Source organism: Poecilia formosa, unplaced genomic scaffold (genome assembly GCF_000485575.1).
Source record: "Poecilia formosa unplaced genomic scaffold, Poecilia_formosa-5.1.2 Scaffold49, whole genome shotgun sequence".
In the NCBI taxonomy this organism is placed as follows: Eukaryota; Metazoa; Chordata; class Actinopteri; order Cyprinodontiformes; family Poeciliidae; genus Poecilia; species Poecilia formosa.
Window position 1 is genome coordinate 756618 of NW_006799988.1, and position 13832 is coordinate 770449.

The 13832-nt window shown below is 37.8% G+C and overlaps 1 protein-coding gene across 1 annotated transcript in view; it reads right to left on the bottom strand.

Annotated features, from left to right (window-relative positions):
• pappa2 (pappalysin 2) overlaps positions 1–13832 on the bottom strand; it is a 67811-nt gene that overhangs the window by 30416 nt on the left and 23563 nt on the right. The window contains exons 10-14 of the mRNA XM_007552506.2: positions 11314–11496; positions 10257–10560; positions 6901–7029; positions 6714–6799; positions 1875–2071 (exon numbers count right to left, since the gene is read on the bottom strand). Coding sequence (XP_007552568.1) covers positions 1875–2071; positions 6714–6799; positions 6901–7029; positions 10257–10560; positions 11314–11496 — 899 coding nt within the window. The remainder of the gene's footprint in view (positions 1–1874; positions 2072–6713; positions 6800–6900; positions 7030–10256; positions 10561–11313; positions 11497–13832) is intronic.

The window sequence follows — 13832 nt, forward strand, 5'->3', positions numbered from 1 at the left end:
GTCCTGCTTTTTCACCTGTTAGATAGCTGTAAAACCATCGCCGTGAAGACGTACAACTTGCTCTGTTTGACCCTGGGTCAGGAACTGGATAATCTAGTGCAAGATACATTGTTTTGTTGGTTAGTGATAATCTTTGGCGCTGTAACTACGTGATGAAGTGTTTGCCCCCCTCCCTTTAGAGTTACAGCGCTCTCTGTGATTAGGGATCCTAAAGACAATAAAAAGAGAGGTGCAGGCAAATGTGCTTTGAGAGCGGTAGGAGATTTGTCACTGAAAGCACATCTGTCTGTTCTCCTCGCGAGTATTCAGAATCTAACTTTCTCTTGTCTTTCCTGTGTTATTTAATCTGTGTTAATAGGTGTCAACTCTGACAGGTTACATTTCAGATCTATTTTTAAGAAATTTAGAAAATAATTAATCATTTTCCTTCTACCTCACCATTTTGTGCTAATTTTTAGTCACTTTATCCCACAAAAGTCCCAATAAAATACATTGATTAAGTGACTAGATGTGGAAAAAGTTCAATGGCATAAAGGCTTTTGCAAGGCTCTGCAAATAAGCAAATACTTTTTGTCAAACACCGCTAAACCAGGTTTCATTCACAATGTTACCTTCTTAATTACTGCGGGCCTACTTTTGTTTCACATTCTTGGTCAAATATTTAGCTGCAGAGCTCATATTACTAGATTTGATCCGCCATCCAAACCGGTCCCAAAATAACGTTTGTTTATGTTCCTTATTCAGCTGTTGGTGGAATAATGTTCTTCGTGTCAGTAGTCTCAATTACAGAAATCAGAGTTCAGGAGGGTTTGGCATTTCATCATATGGTAGGACTTGATAGGTCACTCTGACTTTACTCATGACTCTTGGATTCCTGTTCTTTATTGCATTTTCTTTCTTTTACAAACACTGTGGTACAAAAACGTCGCCTCTTTGCCAACTCTGAGGTCAATAATCCTTCCGTGATAAAACTACCTAGGAGGTTGTTTTTGTGTGCTACTTTAACAAGAACCTCTATTTAAACTTACCTAACCTCAATTGTATTCTGGAGGTGCATTGTTTTATGTGTGACCTTTGGGCAAAAAACTGCAAGTAAAAAAAAAAAAAAACAAGAAAGAAATTGGCCTTAAAGCTACTGTATGTAATTTTTATAAAAACTATGTTTTTTCATATTTACAAAATGCCAACACTTTAAACATGGTAGTGTCAATATTATCCTTTACGGAGGCTTTACATCAGCAGCACTAAGGAAATTATTCAGAGCTGAGAAATATGGATTTAGATAAATATGGGGCTAGCCTGAAGGAAAACCTGTAAGGATTTCAACAAACGTCTAAATGTGGAAAGAGGTTCAACTTCCGTCAGGATAATAACAGAGTTAAAATGGAATATAGGACAGCAAAACACATTCCTGCGTTGCAGTGGCTCTATCATAAGTTCAACTAGGAATCTGTAGCAAGACTTGAAAATCGCTTTGCACTGACGCTCCGCATGTAAAGATGGATTTGTGAAAATTGACTCAGGGCTGCAGATTGTAAATGCAAACTGCCTTCACAAATTGACAAACACATTTTCCTTTTGCGTCACAATAGCACAGTTGCCGCATAGCAGCAATGAAAAACATGCCAAGCTGTTCAATATAGATTTTATTTTTACATGAAGACAATTCCTTTAAAATGTTTTTAGTCCTTTTGACATTTGCCCCTCACACAAATCCTCTGTGTTGTATCTTGAAAACTAATATCTAGACAAAAAGTTTTTGTTTTTTATGAAAAGGATACTTTCAGGATTATTTATTTCATACTGCAGCTCCTCCATTGCATAAGGATTTGCAAAAATCAGGATTTGAACAATTTCTGCCTCCTATTTTATACCTTGGGAAGGGATGGCTCCCCTGTGGCAGCGACTGCAGGGCAGCGTTTGGGGTCCTGGTGGGAAGCAGAGGCACTGGAAGCCCACTGATCTGTGTAGCCCAAAGGTGTGAAGTAACCACAGTCTTGCACGCTTGATCCCCGCTCAAATTCTTCACACACGCCGTCGCCGTCAAAGACATAACACTGACTAGGTTCACCTTAGGGAACAGAGAAAAGAAAGCGAAGACGATTTATGGAAGAATACACAGCCTGTTCTTTTCATCTGGCAAGGTGTACGCTTCTCTCCCACTGTCAGACCATCATCCAAATCTGTTTGTCAGTGAACCAAATCTGAGCAAATCTATTTGGTATTTTCTTTGGCAACTCCACATGACAGCCACACCAACTCAACTGTGCCTCTGGTGTCAACAGGCTGCAAATTATGGCAAGACATGAACTTTGACTTTGGTTCTTTATCAGAGATTACCGTAACTGTGTGATATTAACAAACAGAAACTTAATCGGTGACCTAGTCTGTTATTTTCATCTTGAAGGCGCCTCAGTTGACCTTAGGGTGTCGGTGGGAAAAGAAATAAAACTACTCATTAATGCTAAAAGAAACGCATTGTACTCTGAAAGGAATTGCAACCAAAGTGAGTCACGAGAAACTACATTCCTCTGTGTCTAAAACAGAAATCTACCTGATTTCTTTACAGAGTTTTTGGGAATGTTTGCTAGAGTAAGCTGGAAAAAGGACAGAAAAGAGGCACTAATTGGAGCAGTAAAATACCAGAACCGTAGGGGAAGAGCAAAAGAGTCTGGAGGGTATCACATCTGGGGAAGGTGTCAGTGGCTGGGATATTGAGCAACATATTTATTAACCACAGTAGACCAAGAATGGTGGGGAATTATGGGGATGTAATGTTCAGGGACCGCCAAATTCAGACAGATAAACATGTGAAGGCAAATTAGTAAAAATACTGTGTGTTGTTAGACACAGAAGATAGGAGACAGTGGCTCTAGAGCAACAGAGACATTAGGGAAAACACACAAAAAAACAAAAGTCTCATTGGTACCAATGATCGCTGGAATTGTTGTTTCTGGAACTTCTTAGACAATCAATTCTAGGAAGTCCCAGAAACGGCATCGGAGATCTGTCTAAAAGAAAACTGGAACAGCTAAGATACTGATCAAGCCTTGGAAACTCAGGCACCTTCAAGAGTGATATGACATGAAGAGCTTAAAGGTAGCCAAAATGGACAGATGGCATGAGAGAAGCTGTAAGCAGCTGAAATAAAATATTTTACTTGCAGTGTGCTAAATGTCACGAAACATGTTTTTTTTTCTTAATGTCTCACATTAAATCAGATTAAACTTTTCCTATTACAGGTCAGCTAAGATTAATAAAATAATTTTTATTTAAAGCTTTTCCTCATTTGTGGAAGCAAGGCGGCCAACAAGCTTTACTCAGTTACACCAACTATGTCAGAGGGAATAGGCCAAACTGCAGTCAGAAGGTTGTGGGGGAATACCCAAAACATCAGGGGATGAATTTGTGCATGACTAAATGTGGTGTAAAGTATTTTTGAGTCCGCTGGACTAGATAAAGTTTTATACAAGTAGTACAGGTAATTTATCATCTCGCCCAAGTCAAACAGGTTAGCATTTATAGCTGAGCGTTTATAGTTTAGCAACTGTAGATAGTGCTGCTAAACATTAAAAGAATGTTTGCAAAGTTCAGTTTTAAGAAAATAAAAAGAAACAAAGGATTCTCTAAACCCTACAGATAGGAATCAAAACCACAAAAGGATTAGTACAATTTAATGTCAGACAGTGAGACAAAAACGCTAATGTGTCCCTTAATATATAGGATATATAGGTATGCAGGACAGAGAAGGTACTTTGATACAAGTCAAAGAAAGGTCTGTGATCTACAAACAGGAAAACAAATGTGGTAAGTGAAAACCCAAACAAATATTCTATGACTAAGATGTTAAACAGAATAATTGGTTTTAAGAGTTGAAATTTGCAAAAATCTGTTGTTGCCAATTTTTTTCCCTTCCTAGTCATGTCTTTTATTGTATAACAGGAGATGTAATAGCTTCAGTCACGGCATGGCAGGGCCTGTTGTGAGACGGTGGTCGAGGGGAGGGAAGGTTTGATGGGTCTGCCTCAGCTTTTTTTTTCTTTTTCTCCCCCTGACAAATAAATTCACTGGATGATGGAAATTTCAGTCCTGTAACAAGCTCTCGTAACATAAGCCCTTACAAAATACATGAATAACTACCATCCAGCTGCCAGTGGAAACAATACATGGCATGAAATAAAAGCAATGTGCTCTTTGATCTCAGCTGACCTGCACATAGTCTTTGCAATATTTTGAAGCATTTATGAGAAAGAGCTTCTGGCAAAAGGAGCGCGTCTAGGCAAACACACCTTGATATGGAGGATAAATGTTAAATCTGCTGAGAAGGAAAATGATACGACTGCGGGGTTGATGATTTGCTTCACTCAGCCTAATGTCTGATCTTATCTGGAATGTAATTTTTCATATCTGCTTCTTTGCCAGAAACAATGACTGCAGACCAACTCATGATATGACCTAATGTAAAAAATAAACACAGAGTTTTCGGCCTTGGGGTTCCGAAGCATTCTGGCTAAATTCCCTTTTGTGTTTTGTCGTGAGGCTTCTGTTGTGGTCTGTTTGCATGCATGAGGGTGGAGACACAAAGCATTTTTGTCTTGTGGTGGATTCACAGATGACGGGGCCACTCTTTGCGGCATATTTGTTTGTCTTTTGACTTGTTTTGCTGCATGCTTTTTGGTACGTTTTACAGCTTTTCAACCACCTGACCTGGGGTTTACACAGCCTTTAAAATTAGACTGTTATTCTGCGTATATAACAACAGAATAAGTGGTCGTTAACAAACTTTATAAGACGCAATCTTGAACACGCACCAAGTTGTTTTTTGGACAATAAGACAGTTAAATCCAGAACAAACTACTTCTAAATGGTTCCAGATTTTGATACTGAATTATTCCTTAAAATTTTGATACTAAATTATTCCTTAAAAACCTGTTTAATGATAGTCATATCTTTACTGTTCATGTTTTCAATAACTAAAAACTGCTTATAGAAATATATAGACAGAAAGATTATTGATTAGTCCCTGCAATCAGCAACTTTCTAACTATGAGGTTATTATAAAAATATCAATTTCAGTCTAAATCATAGGATTTTCTAAATGTTTATGTATTAAACCCATCAACTTGTGTCATACAGCTAAAACATTTAGCAGAATATTCCCTTCAGTGTGAATGACTATTGTTGAATCTGCCAAAAATCTCACATTTTTCTTTCCAGCCGCAAAGACGATCCATTTGGAGTGTGTCACGAACCATGTAGGTTACGAAGCTGTGACCAGATTAGCTCAATATTGAACTTTTTGACCTACAAGCAACATGTGGGTGGCAAGACAGTAACACAGCAAACCACCCTCAACGCAGTAGGAGGAGGTTAACCTTTCAACATGACAACAGCCCTGAACGTTCAGCTAGAGCTGCAATAAAATAGCTCAGATCAGTGTTGTTCACTCCTTTTTCAGTCCTGTAACAAGCGCTCATAAAATAATCCCTTACAAAATGTATGAATAACTACCGCCCAGTTGTCAGTGGAACAAACACAAAGCTTGAAATAAAAGCAATATGCTGTTTGATCTCAGCTGATCTGTGCATAGTCTGTAACATTTTGAAGTATTTATGAGATAGAGCGTCTGGCGAAAGCAGAGCATCTGGGCAAACATACCTTGATATGGAAGATAAATTTTAAATCTGTTGAAAAGGAACAAGGTAGAAGAGAGGGGCTGATGACTTGTTTCACTCAGCCTAATGTCTGATCTTATCAAGAAAGGAATCTTTTGTTTGTCTTAGTTTGCCAGAGAGAATTATTGTTGACAAATTCGTAATATGACCTAATGTAAAAAAAAAAAATAGATTCACCCCACAAACCTTGTGACAGAACCTCCTCGAAACTTGGTTTAAACCTTTCATTTTTTTATCCTGTAAATTATTCTGTCTCAGAACTTGCAACTATTTTTCAAAGAATGGGCTGAAAGCTCCGTCTGCAGATGTGAAAAGCTGATAGAGACATGACCTAGCTTTAATGTCAGACAAAAGCCTCGGTTTTTATTTCAGTTGTGACCTGATGAGGCTAAAAAAGCTGCATAATGGACAAAAATGTAGAAACATTCTTTAAAGATAAGGCATGAAAGTCAAAGACATAATTATTATTCTTAGCCGTTTTATGCAACTATCTTATCCAACTCACTAGTTGATCTTTGAAAACAAGTTTCATTTATCAGAAGTAAAGAGACCGATTAACACCAACATTAATAAAGAAACATGATGTTTGACTGCAGACGGAGTTGTGTGTTTTCAAGCTAACCAGTGTTTTTCTCTGATGTGTCTTAGCCAACCTAATGTCAGATTGCTTTTCAAAGAAAACCATGGAAAGTTAACAAACCAAAATCTTGCTTATTTTACCCCTTGCCTCATCTGTTTTCCCTTATGTTGCTGTGATGTTGCATTAATGGTTTGTGGAATCCACTCAAGCCAGAAGCTTTTATGTCTTGTAAATGCAATTTGATTGGCAGGATAGCTCTAACTAAACGCTGCTGCATGCACAAATGAGAGATTTTTGGCAGATTAGTGACTACTCTTTCACACTGAAAGTTTATGTGCTGCTTAAGTTTAATATGTACGACCCAGGTTGGCGATTTTAATGTGGGACATCATAAAAGGGCTACACTTTCTTTGAAAGACGCAATACAACATAATGTGTTTTCTGAATTGTGTACACACCAACACAATTGAAGCCCGTCTCTTTGAGGCATTTCTTAGTGCAGCCGTCACCATCTAACAGATTGCTGTCGTCACACTCCTCTGCCCTGCGGGGGGAGAAGCAGCAGCATCAGCAGCATTTCCAGCTGTTTCTCTATTGGAAATATTCAACCGGTCACCAAAGTTCATGCAATTGAACAGCACAGACCCCTGAATGGCTCCGTCCCCACAGTAGGTCTGTCCAGGTGTATAGACAAGAGGCGGAGAGGGGAAGCTGAGAAGGCGGCCGGTCTCCACCTGGATCGTGTACTGGTACTTCACTCCCTGCGTAACAGAGCTGAAAAACATAAGAATAGGCAAATTAACTTTTTTCTATGTATATCTATTGAAATATTGCATATTTCTGTTGAAAAATGTTGTCCTCCTTGAATTTTTTTCCTCATTTTGTGATTTCGATGGTATTTAATGCTAAATGGTGAAGTAAGAATTCAGTAATTTGGAGTAAAGATGCACCCAAAGGTTGCAGGACACCAGCCTTTTCAAATAGGAAATACTTTGAAATACTCATAAATTCCCAGCAAAAATACATTACAGTTTGTGATTGTAAGGTTAAAGTTCTAGGGGTGTGAATACTTTTGCATGGCGTTGTAATAATCTTCAAAACCTTTACACCTGCTGTGTTCTTTAAACAAGTAAGACTTGCATAAACTGATCATATCTACAGAGCAATATAAAAAATTAATGTCAATATGCGGGTTTTGGTGCCAGATTTTGTTTTTGTATGAGCGAGGCAGCAAACTTTCTTCTATTCAAAAATGAATGCTGTCTGTCTGAGTCATTTGGATTATAAAAGGTTTTGATGTTGCAGCAGTAAAAGTGAAATTTACTGTATTCCCTATCTGTAACCTTGCAGTGTACAATGTCCTTAAAGCCAAACAGCACTTTGACTCCAGTTCATGATTATTGATCTGTGTTGGTGGACAGTGACTATAAAGAGAGTCTTGTCTGACACAAATACACTGCGTCTAAAACAAAGTTGAAGTCACAAACCCCAGTATCCCAGGATGAGTTCAGTTTGTCATCTTTTAAAAAAAACACTGTGAAATATGATCAGACATCATATTTGCGAACTGGGGTCACATCTTCCCAGAAGGTGATCACAAATAAATAGTTCAAAGCAACGTTTTTGAAGGAGGAAATCAACTTTTTTTTATCAAGTTTTGCAATTAACTCTAAATGCACTGAATTATGTTACACACAGAAATTCAAAAACTTACTAAATAAGTCAGAAGAATCACTTTTACCCGTCTATTCAAGTCAGAAATGTAACGCAATAACCATGTAATTCTGGTCAATTTTAATGTGTTATTTTACTGCACTCTAAGGAGTCTTTATCAGAGATTTTTTTTCCACCTTGATGTATTATTGGATTAAGACTAGCTATAGACAGCTTAGTTTTAAATAAATTGGATTCGAATGTGGAATAAAATATGTTTTTGAATGTGTCGTCTAGCTAACTGCCTGCATTAATAAAGGATAAAACTCTTTCATAAATTTGAACTGGATTCAGAACATGGCTCTGTCAGTGATCTCTGATACTTTAATTTGTGTTGTATGTAAAAAAAAAAGTGATCTCAGAGAAGGAATTAATAAAAGAAAAATACCCAGCACTCTGTCGACACGTCTCTTTAACAATTTCCTCTCTCCCTGTATCGTTTCTAATTGCCATTGTTTTCCTCCCATCTCTTTCCACTCTCATTATTTTTCAAGCTTGTTGCTCTCCCTTCTCCTCACATCAACCTCTCTCTGCCCTCTTCAGTCCCACATAACTCAATCCCCGCCGGTCCTTGCATCTTTTTGCACTTAGATGCAGCTTGTGTAACATAGGAGACGTGTTCTCTGAAAAATAAGCTGTTTTTGAAGCCGTGCACATCTAACATCTCGCCTACCCTTTTAAACGGTGACAGCTTCTCAGAAATTCAGAACACACGTTTGAAATCGACAGATCTGCAATCATGTGTTCCAGATGCCATATCCACACACTTATACCAGCTTTGAATGTATGGAAAAGCATTGCAGCCGAGAAGTCAGATATTTCGGGTGAAGGGTATTTCCTGAAAAAACAAAAACAAAAAAAAAGAAATAGCAAAGCTTGTGGTGGTTGTAGTTGGATTCCAGTAATCGTTTGGACACCCCGCAATATGAGACAGGATACAAACTGATTCCAGTCAGCCTGAAACTCCAGCAAGCTTTTGATTAAGTATATGGCTGTTGAAACAGATTTGGATCAGCTACACACGGCATCCCCGTGTTGGAAACATTTGTGTTCTGAGCTTTTTAAACAGAACCAGACCCAAACACTTTTAAAAGACATGTCTACAGATTAGTAGATCTGAGGACACATACACTCCGATACACACTGGAATTTGCTTACGGCCATATCTTTATCCTTTCTCTTCATATTTTCCCGTGAGCTACTTATATGTCAGACTATAATGTGTGCGTGAGATTATCTGCTGGCACTTCTTCCACATTTTTACTAATATTTCATAGCTAATCATATAACCTTAGTCATTACTGGCAACAGGAGACAGAGTATTTTGGTATTTCCCGTTAAGCACCATGGCTATCTTTTGCAAAACACGTCATTCATCCAAGAGACTCTATAAATATGCTGCCTTGCAAAAGTATTCAAACCTCCTGACCCCTTTCACATTTTGACACATTGCATCCACAAACTTCAATTTATTTTAATTGGGATTTTAATGGGACAGACAAATTAAAAGTAGCGCACAACTGTCATAAAGACCTAAAAAGATGTAATTTTCTTTTTTTAATCAAATAAAAAAATCAGATCCCTTTACTTCGATACTCCTAAATAAAATCCAAAGCAAGAAATTGCCCTTCCACATTCACCCAATCAATAGCCCATAAATAGAGTGAGCTGGGTGTAATTTAATCCCAGTATCAATCCAGCTGTTCTGCAAAGACCCAAGAAGTTTGTTGGAGAACATTAGCGAATAAATAGCATCATGAAGAGAACAGGGACACAGCAGGCAGGTCAGGGAGAAGGTTGTAGAACAGCTTCAAACAAGTTCTCACCTTTTTGAGTATCTGAAAGAGCATTTCTCTATTATCATTCAAAAATGAAAAAGCTACTAAAACAACTTCAAACCAACCAAAACACGGCCGCTCATCTAAACTGACTGAGTCTGAGGGTGCATTCACACCAGCCCTGGTTAGTCCGTTTTAATAGAACTCAAGTCCGTTCAGTCCGCTTCGTTCGGGAAGGTGTGAATGTACAATCAGACTCTGTTGCAGTCCAAAACAGAGTTTTTACGGCCATATCTTTTGGCTTTAGTTAGAATAAGAGGTGAGAAACGGGGAATACATACTCATGCATTTAATATCTGATTGATGATCACACCATGCTCGACAGGTCCTTGTTCTTTATTCCACACATCTTTGGTTGTATCCAATATATAACTTATTATAAAATGACAAACATTTCTAGTGAATCAGGTTGGGTAAAACCAGCTGGATGAGCCAACATTGAGCCATTACCTGTCGGTGAACGTTTGCCCCATCTGAGGCGGAGGGGATTTGCTGGTAAACGGCGGCTGCCGCTGAATTCGGTACTGCACGGGCTGGCAGCCAGAGCAAAGAGAGCTGCTGGGGCCTGAAGACAACATGGCTGCATCGATTTCCATTTTCTCATCAAACGTGGAGAGTTTGACGGCCGATATTGCAGCGTTGTTGGTGTCGAGGCGCAAGGTTAGGGGCATGTCACAGAAGACATGCTGTGGTCCGAGGTGAATGCTATTCCCCGCATCTGTAATCAGCTCAATGTTGGATATGGAAGGGTTGTCTGAGGCGAAAGAAGAGAAGAGGAGACAAAAACATCTATTTAGGTGTCATTGATTTGTCTTAAGCAACAAACTCTTACTGCAGGTTTGTGTAAAACTAGAAGACCCATGTGCTTGTGTGAGTGTTAAAAGACTGACCACTTCCAGTTGTATAAAAGATTGAAGAATAAAAACACATTTTCTGTAAAGAAATTAAAAAAGAGAAGGTTTGCCCTGTTCAAATCCTAGACAGTTTGGTGAGCTCCTGATTGTTAAAGTACAAGTGAACAAAAACTTTAAGAATAAAACTGCTATCCCCTTCGGAAGAAAATTACAGCAGACTAATTCTGGTAATGGATTCCACTTAAAATGACAACATTCAAAGCAGCTACCAGCATACTTTGGTGTCATTATGCAAGCAAGTTCACCCTGAAAGGAAACTACAAGATCCTAAAAGAAATTTTTAAAAGCACTAAAAGATAAGTGAAATTACACATATTATGCTCATATTTGGAAAAACATTCAGATTTGCAAGTAAAGTCAAGATTGTTGACTTCACAGAAAAAAACGTCAAGCATGTGTTTGTGTAAAATCACTCTTAAATGTCATGTGTTCGTGTAAAATCTTTACTGCAGAAAATTTAACCTGCCTCTCTTTGAGCATATCTTTTTAAACTCTGATTCATTGGTATCAATAATTCATCAACCATTAGTCACTAGACATGGAGCCAACACACCACAGAAATTAAAACATACTAGTTATCCGTTAACACTTACTCGTGGATGTATAGGTCACCCATAGTGTGAGTCCGTGTGGAACGACAGGGTGCAGGAATCGTAGAGTCAGGGTGCAGCCCTCTGTTTCAGGGCATGGCGACGTCACGTTGGCATCATAGAGACTGAGCTCAGGACTCCAGGCCTGCAGACTGGGTTCACAAGCCTGTTCCACATCTGGCGGCCCTGAGGTAAGAAACATCGTAATCCACGCAGATGCAGCATACGGTAACTCCCAAAAGTTTTCAGTATCAAATTATGTTTTTCCATGTTTTGTTTCGTCACAAGCAAAACCTTCAGTTTTATTTGGTTTTATTTGTCGGTCTATCAAATTGAAAGTTTTCACAAAATAATTTCCAAAACATAAAAATGTTAAAAGTCAAAGCTTTGACAAGTATGTTGAAGTAGATGTGACAGATATAAGAAGTGCTTAAGGTACATGAATATACTGTGTGCAACCTAAAAGAAGATTTCCAATAACTGTGTCCATTCTGCATCATTAAAATGCAAAAGTGCTTAGACAGAGTTTCTTTGTCAGACTTTAACCTGAACTCTCATTCATTTATGGCTTTTGTAGCTGGAATTTCTCTTTGCCCCATAAAAACTGACTAGCGTGTGATTGGAATTTAAATTTAGCAATAGGTACTAGTATAAAGCAGTTTCGCAAAATTAAGATCTACAGTAAACTATATAGGAAATAGACCAATATTCTTTCTTTATTAACACATAATGAAGCTACTGGCAATATGTCTTTCACTTATGTCCTGTCTGAACGTATTTACATATTTGCAGCATTAGAATTGCAACGCAGTAAACCCAAAACAACAACAGATATTTTGACTTCAAGGAAAAACAATGAAGCTTTCGTTAAAAAAAAAAAAAAAAAAAAACACATTGTATTCTTAAGATGTTCGCGCACATAAAACCATAAAGGTTTTACTTGTAAGTGTTTTCTGGTTCACATGGAAGCAGTCAGATGAAGTTATACAGCTTAACAGTGTTTTTAATGAATATTGCGGTCTGGTTAATCACTGTGTTTTTAGTTAAGATTATCCGGATGAGAACCGCATTTCCTTTCCCAGTCTGCATGCCACATAACATGGAGCTTAAATAGTAAATTCAAAATAAATCCAAAAGAAAATCAAGTTTCTGTGTAAATTATGTAAAATAAATAGTACAACTGAAGTGAGAAAACATAAATTTACAGTAGTTGGATCTGTGAACACACAGTCTTTGGATGCTTATGGTTTTGTGCTTTTATCTTGAATTATAACAGTGATAAAGCTTTTATAACTGATTGATAAAATTAACGCCTCCTATTTTTCAAAAGTGCTATATCAGCATGTAAGTCAAGTCAAGTTCATTTGAGGTTTTTATCCATTTTCTTGATTTGGAAGCAGCCAGGTTCAACCAAAGGGGGTTAAATAAAATTCCTAAAGTAATTAGCTAATAATAAAACCCACTGTTCCATAACCACACTAAAATGGGCTGGTTTGAAGTAAATGAGCTTTCTGCTACCTTCGTGGTCTGCAGAATTTCCAAATTCAGAGTAGGTAAACAAGCGGTTTGAGGGGAAATCTAACCTAAACTGGAAATGGGATCAGGTTCTTGTGAAAATGAACAACCTGACAAATGTATTCAAAAGAAAAGTTTGGATCTAAGCAAAGATTACAATTTCAAGCCAAAGAATGACTGAAAACAGTATTTCCATTTCCAAAGAAAGCTACAATGAATCTCAAAAGTATCCACATCACTACTAAAATGGCAAGTTTTTAAGAAATTTAGACTTCTATAAGTAATTTCCCAGCTTTTTTCCATACTTATATTACACATATATAAGCAACCTTCGATTTGAATGTGCTTTTATTTAACTACAGTCTTCCTGAGCTCAGCCTGCTGTGTGTCCTATTTTTTTTTTAACTGAGAGCCCCGAGGAACTCGACTTACTTTCATAAACCACAATGCTCCATCACAACAGGACACCAGGCATTAAAATAAAAGGCATAAAACAGACTCAAATGAGCCAAGAACACAGAAAACACTTTGTAGGGGTTATATTTATACTATTCTCTTTTCTTACAGCTGAAACTGAAGGTCATGTTGGCCATCCCAGCGGGTTCCTTAAGCGACATCGTCTTTATGGGACACAGTGGAAAGGAAGTGAGGAAACCTGACAGACTGTCTGTCTCCAGTTACCTGCATGCCTCTGTTTAGTGTAAGACTTTAATTGACTCTTTATCATCATTATGATCCAGCAGCGAAAGGGGTAGCTGTAATCCCCCGCTTCTCTTTGCCGATTGTTTTCAAAGCATAAATTCCAGCAGAGGATTTCCACATATTTGGGTAGAGTTTCCATGGAAGAGAAGAAAAGTGTTATTGTGTTTGTACTTTCAGGTTTTTTTGGGTTTTCTTTCTTTTTTTTCTTTTTTTTTGCTCTGCTTATTTCATTTTTCCAATCTCCCTATTGTGTCTTTTTAATTTGATTGTGTTTCCTTTCCTTCCTTTCTCTCACCCCATTTGTC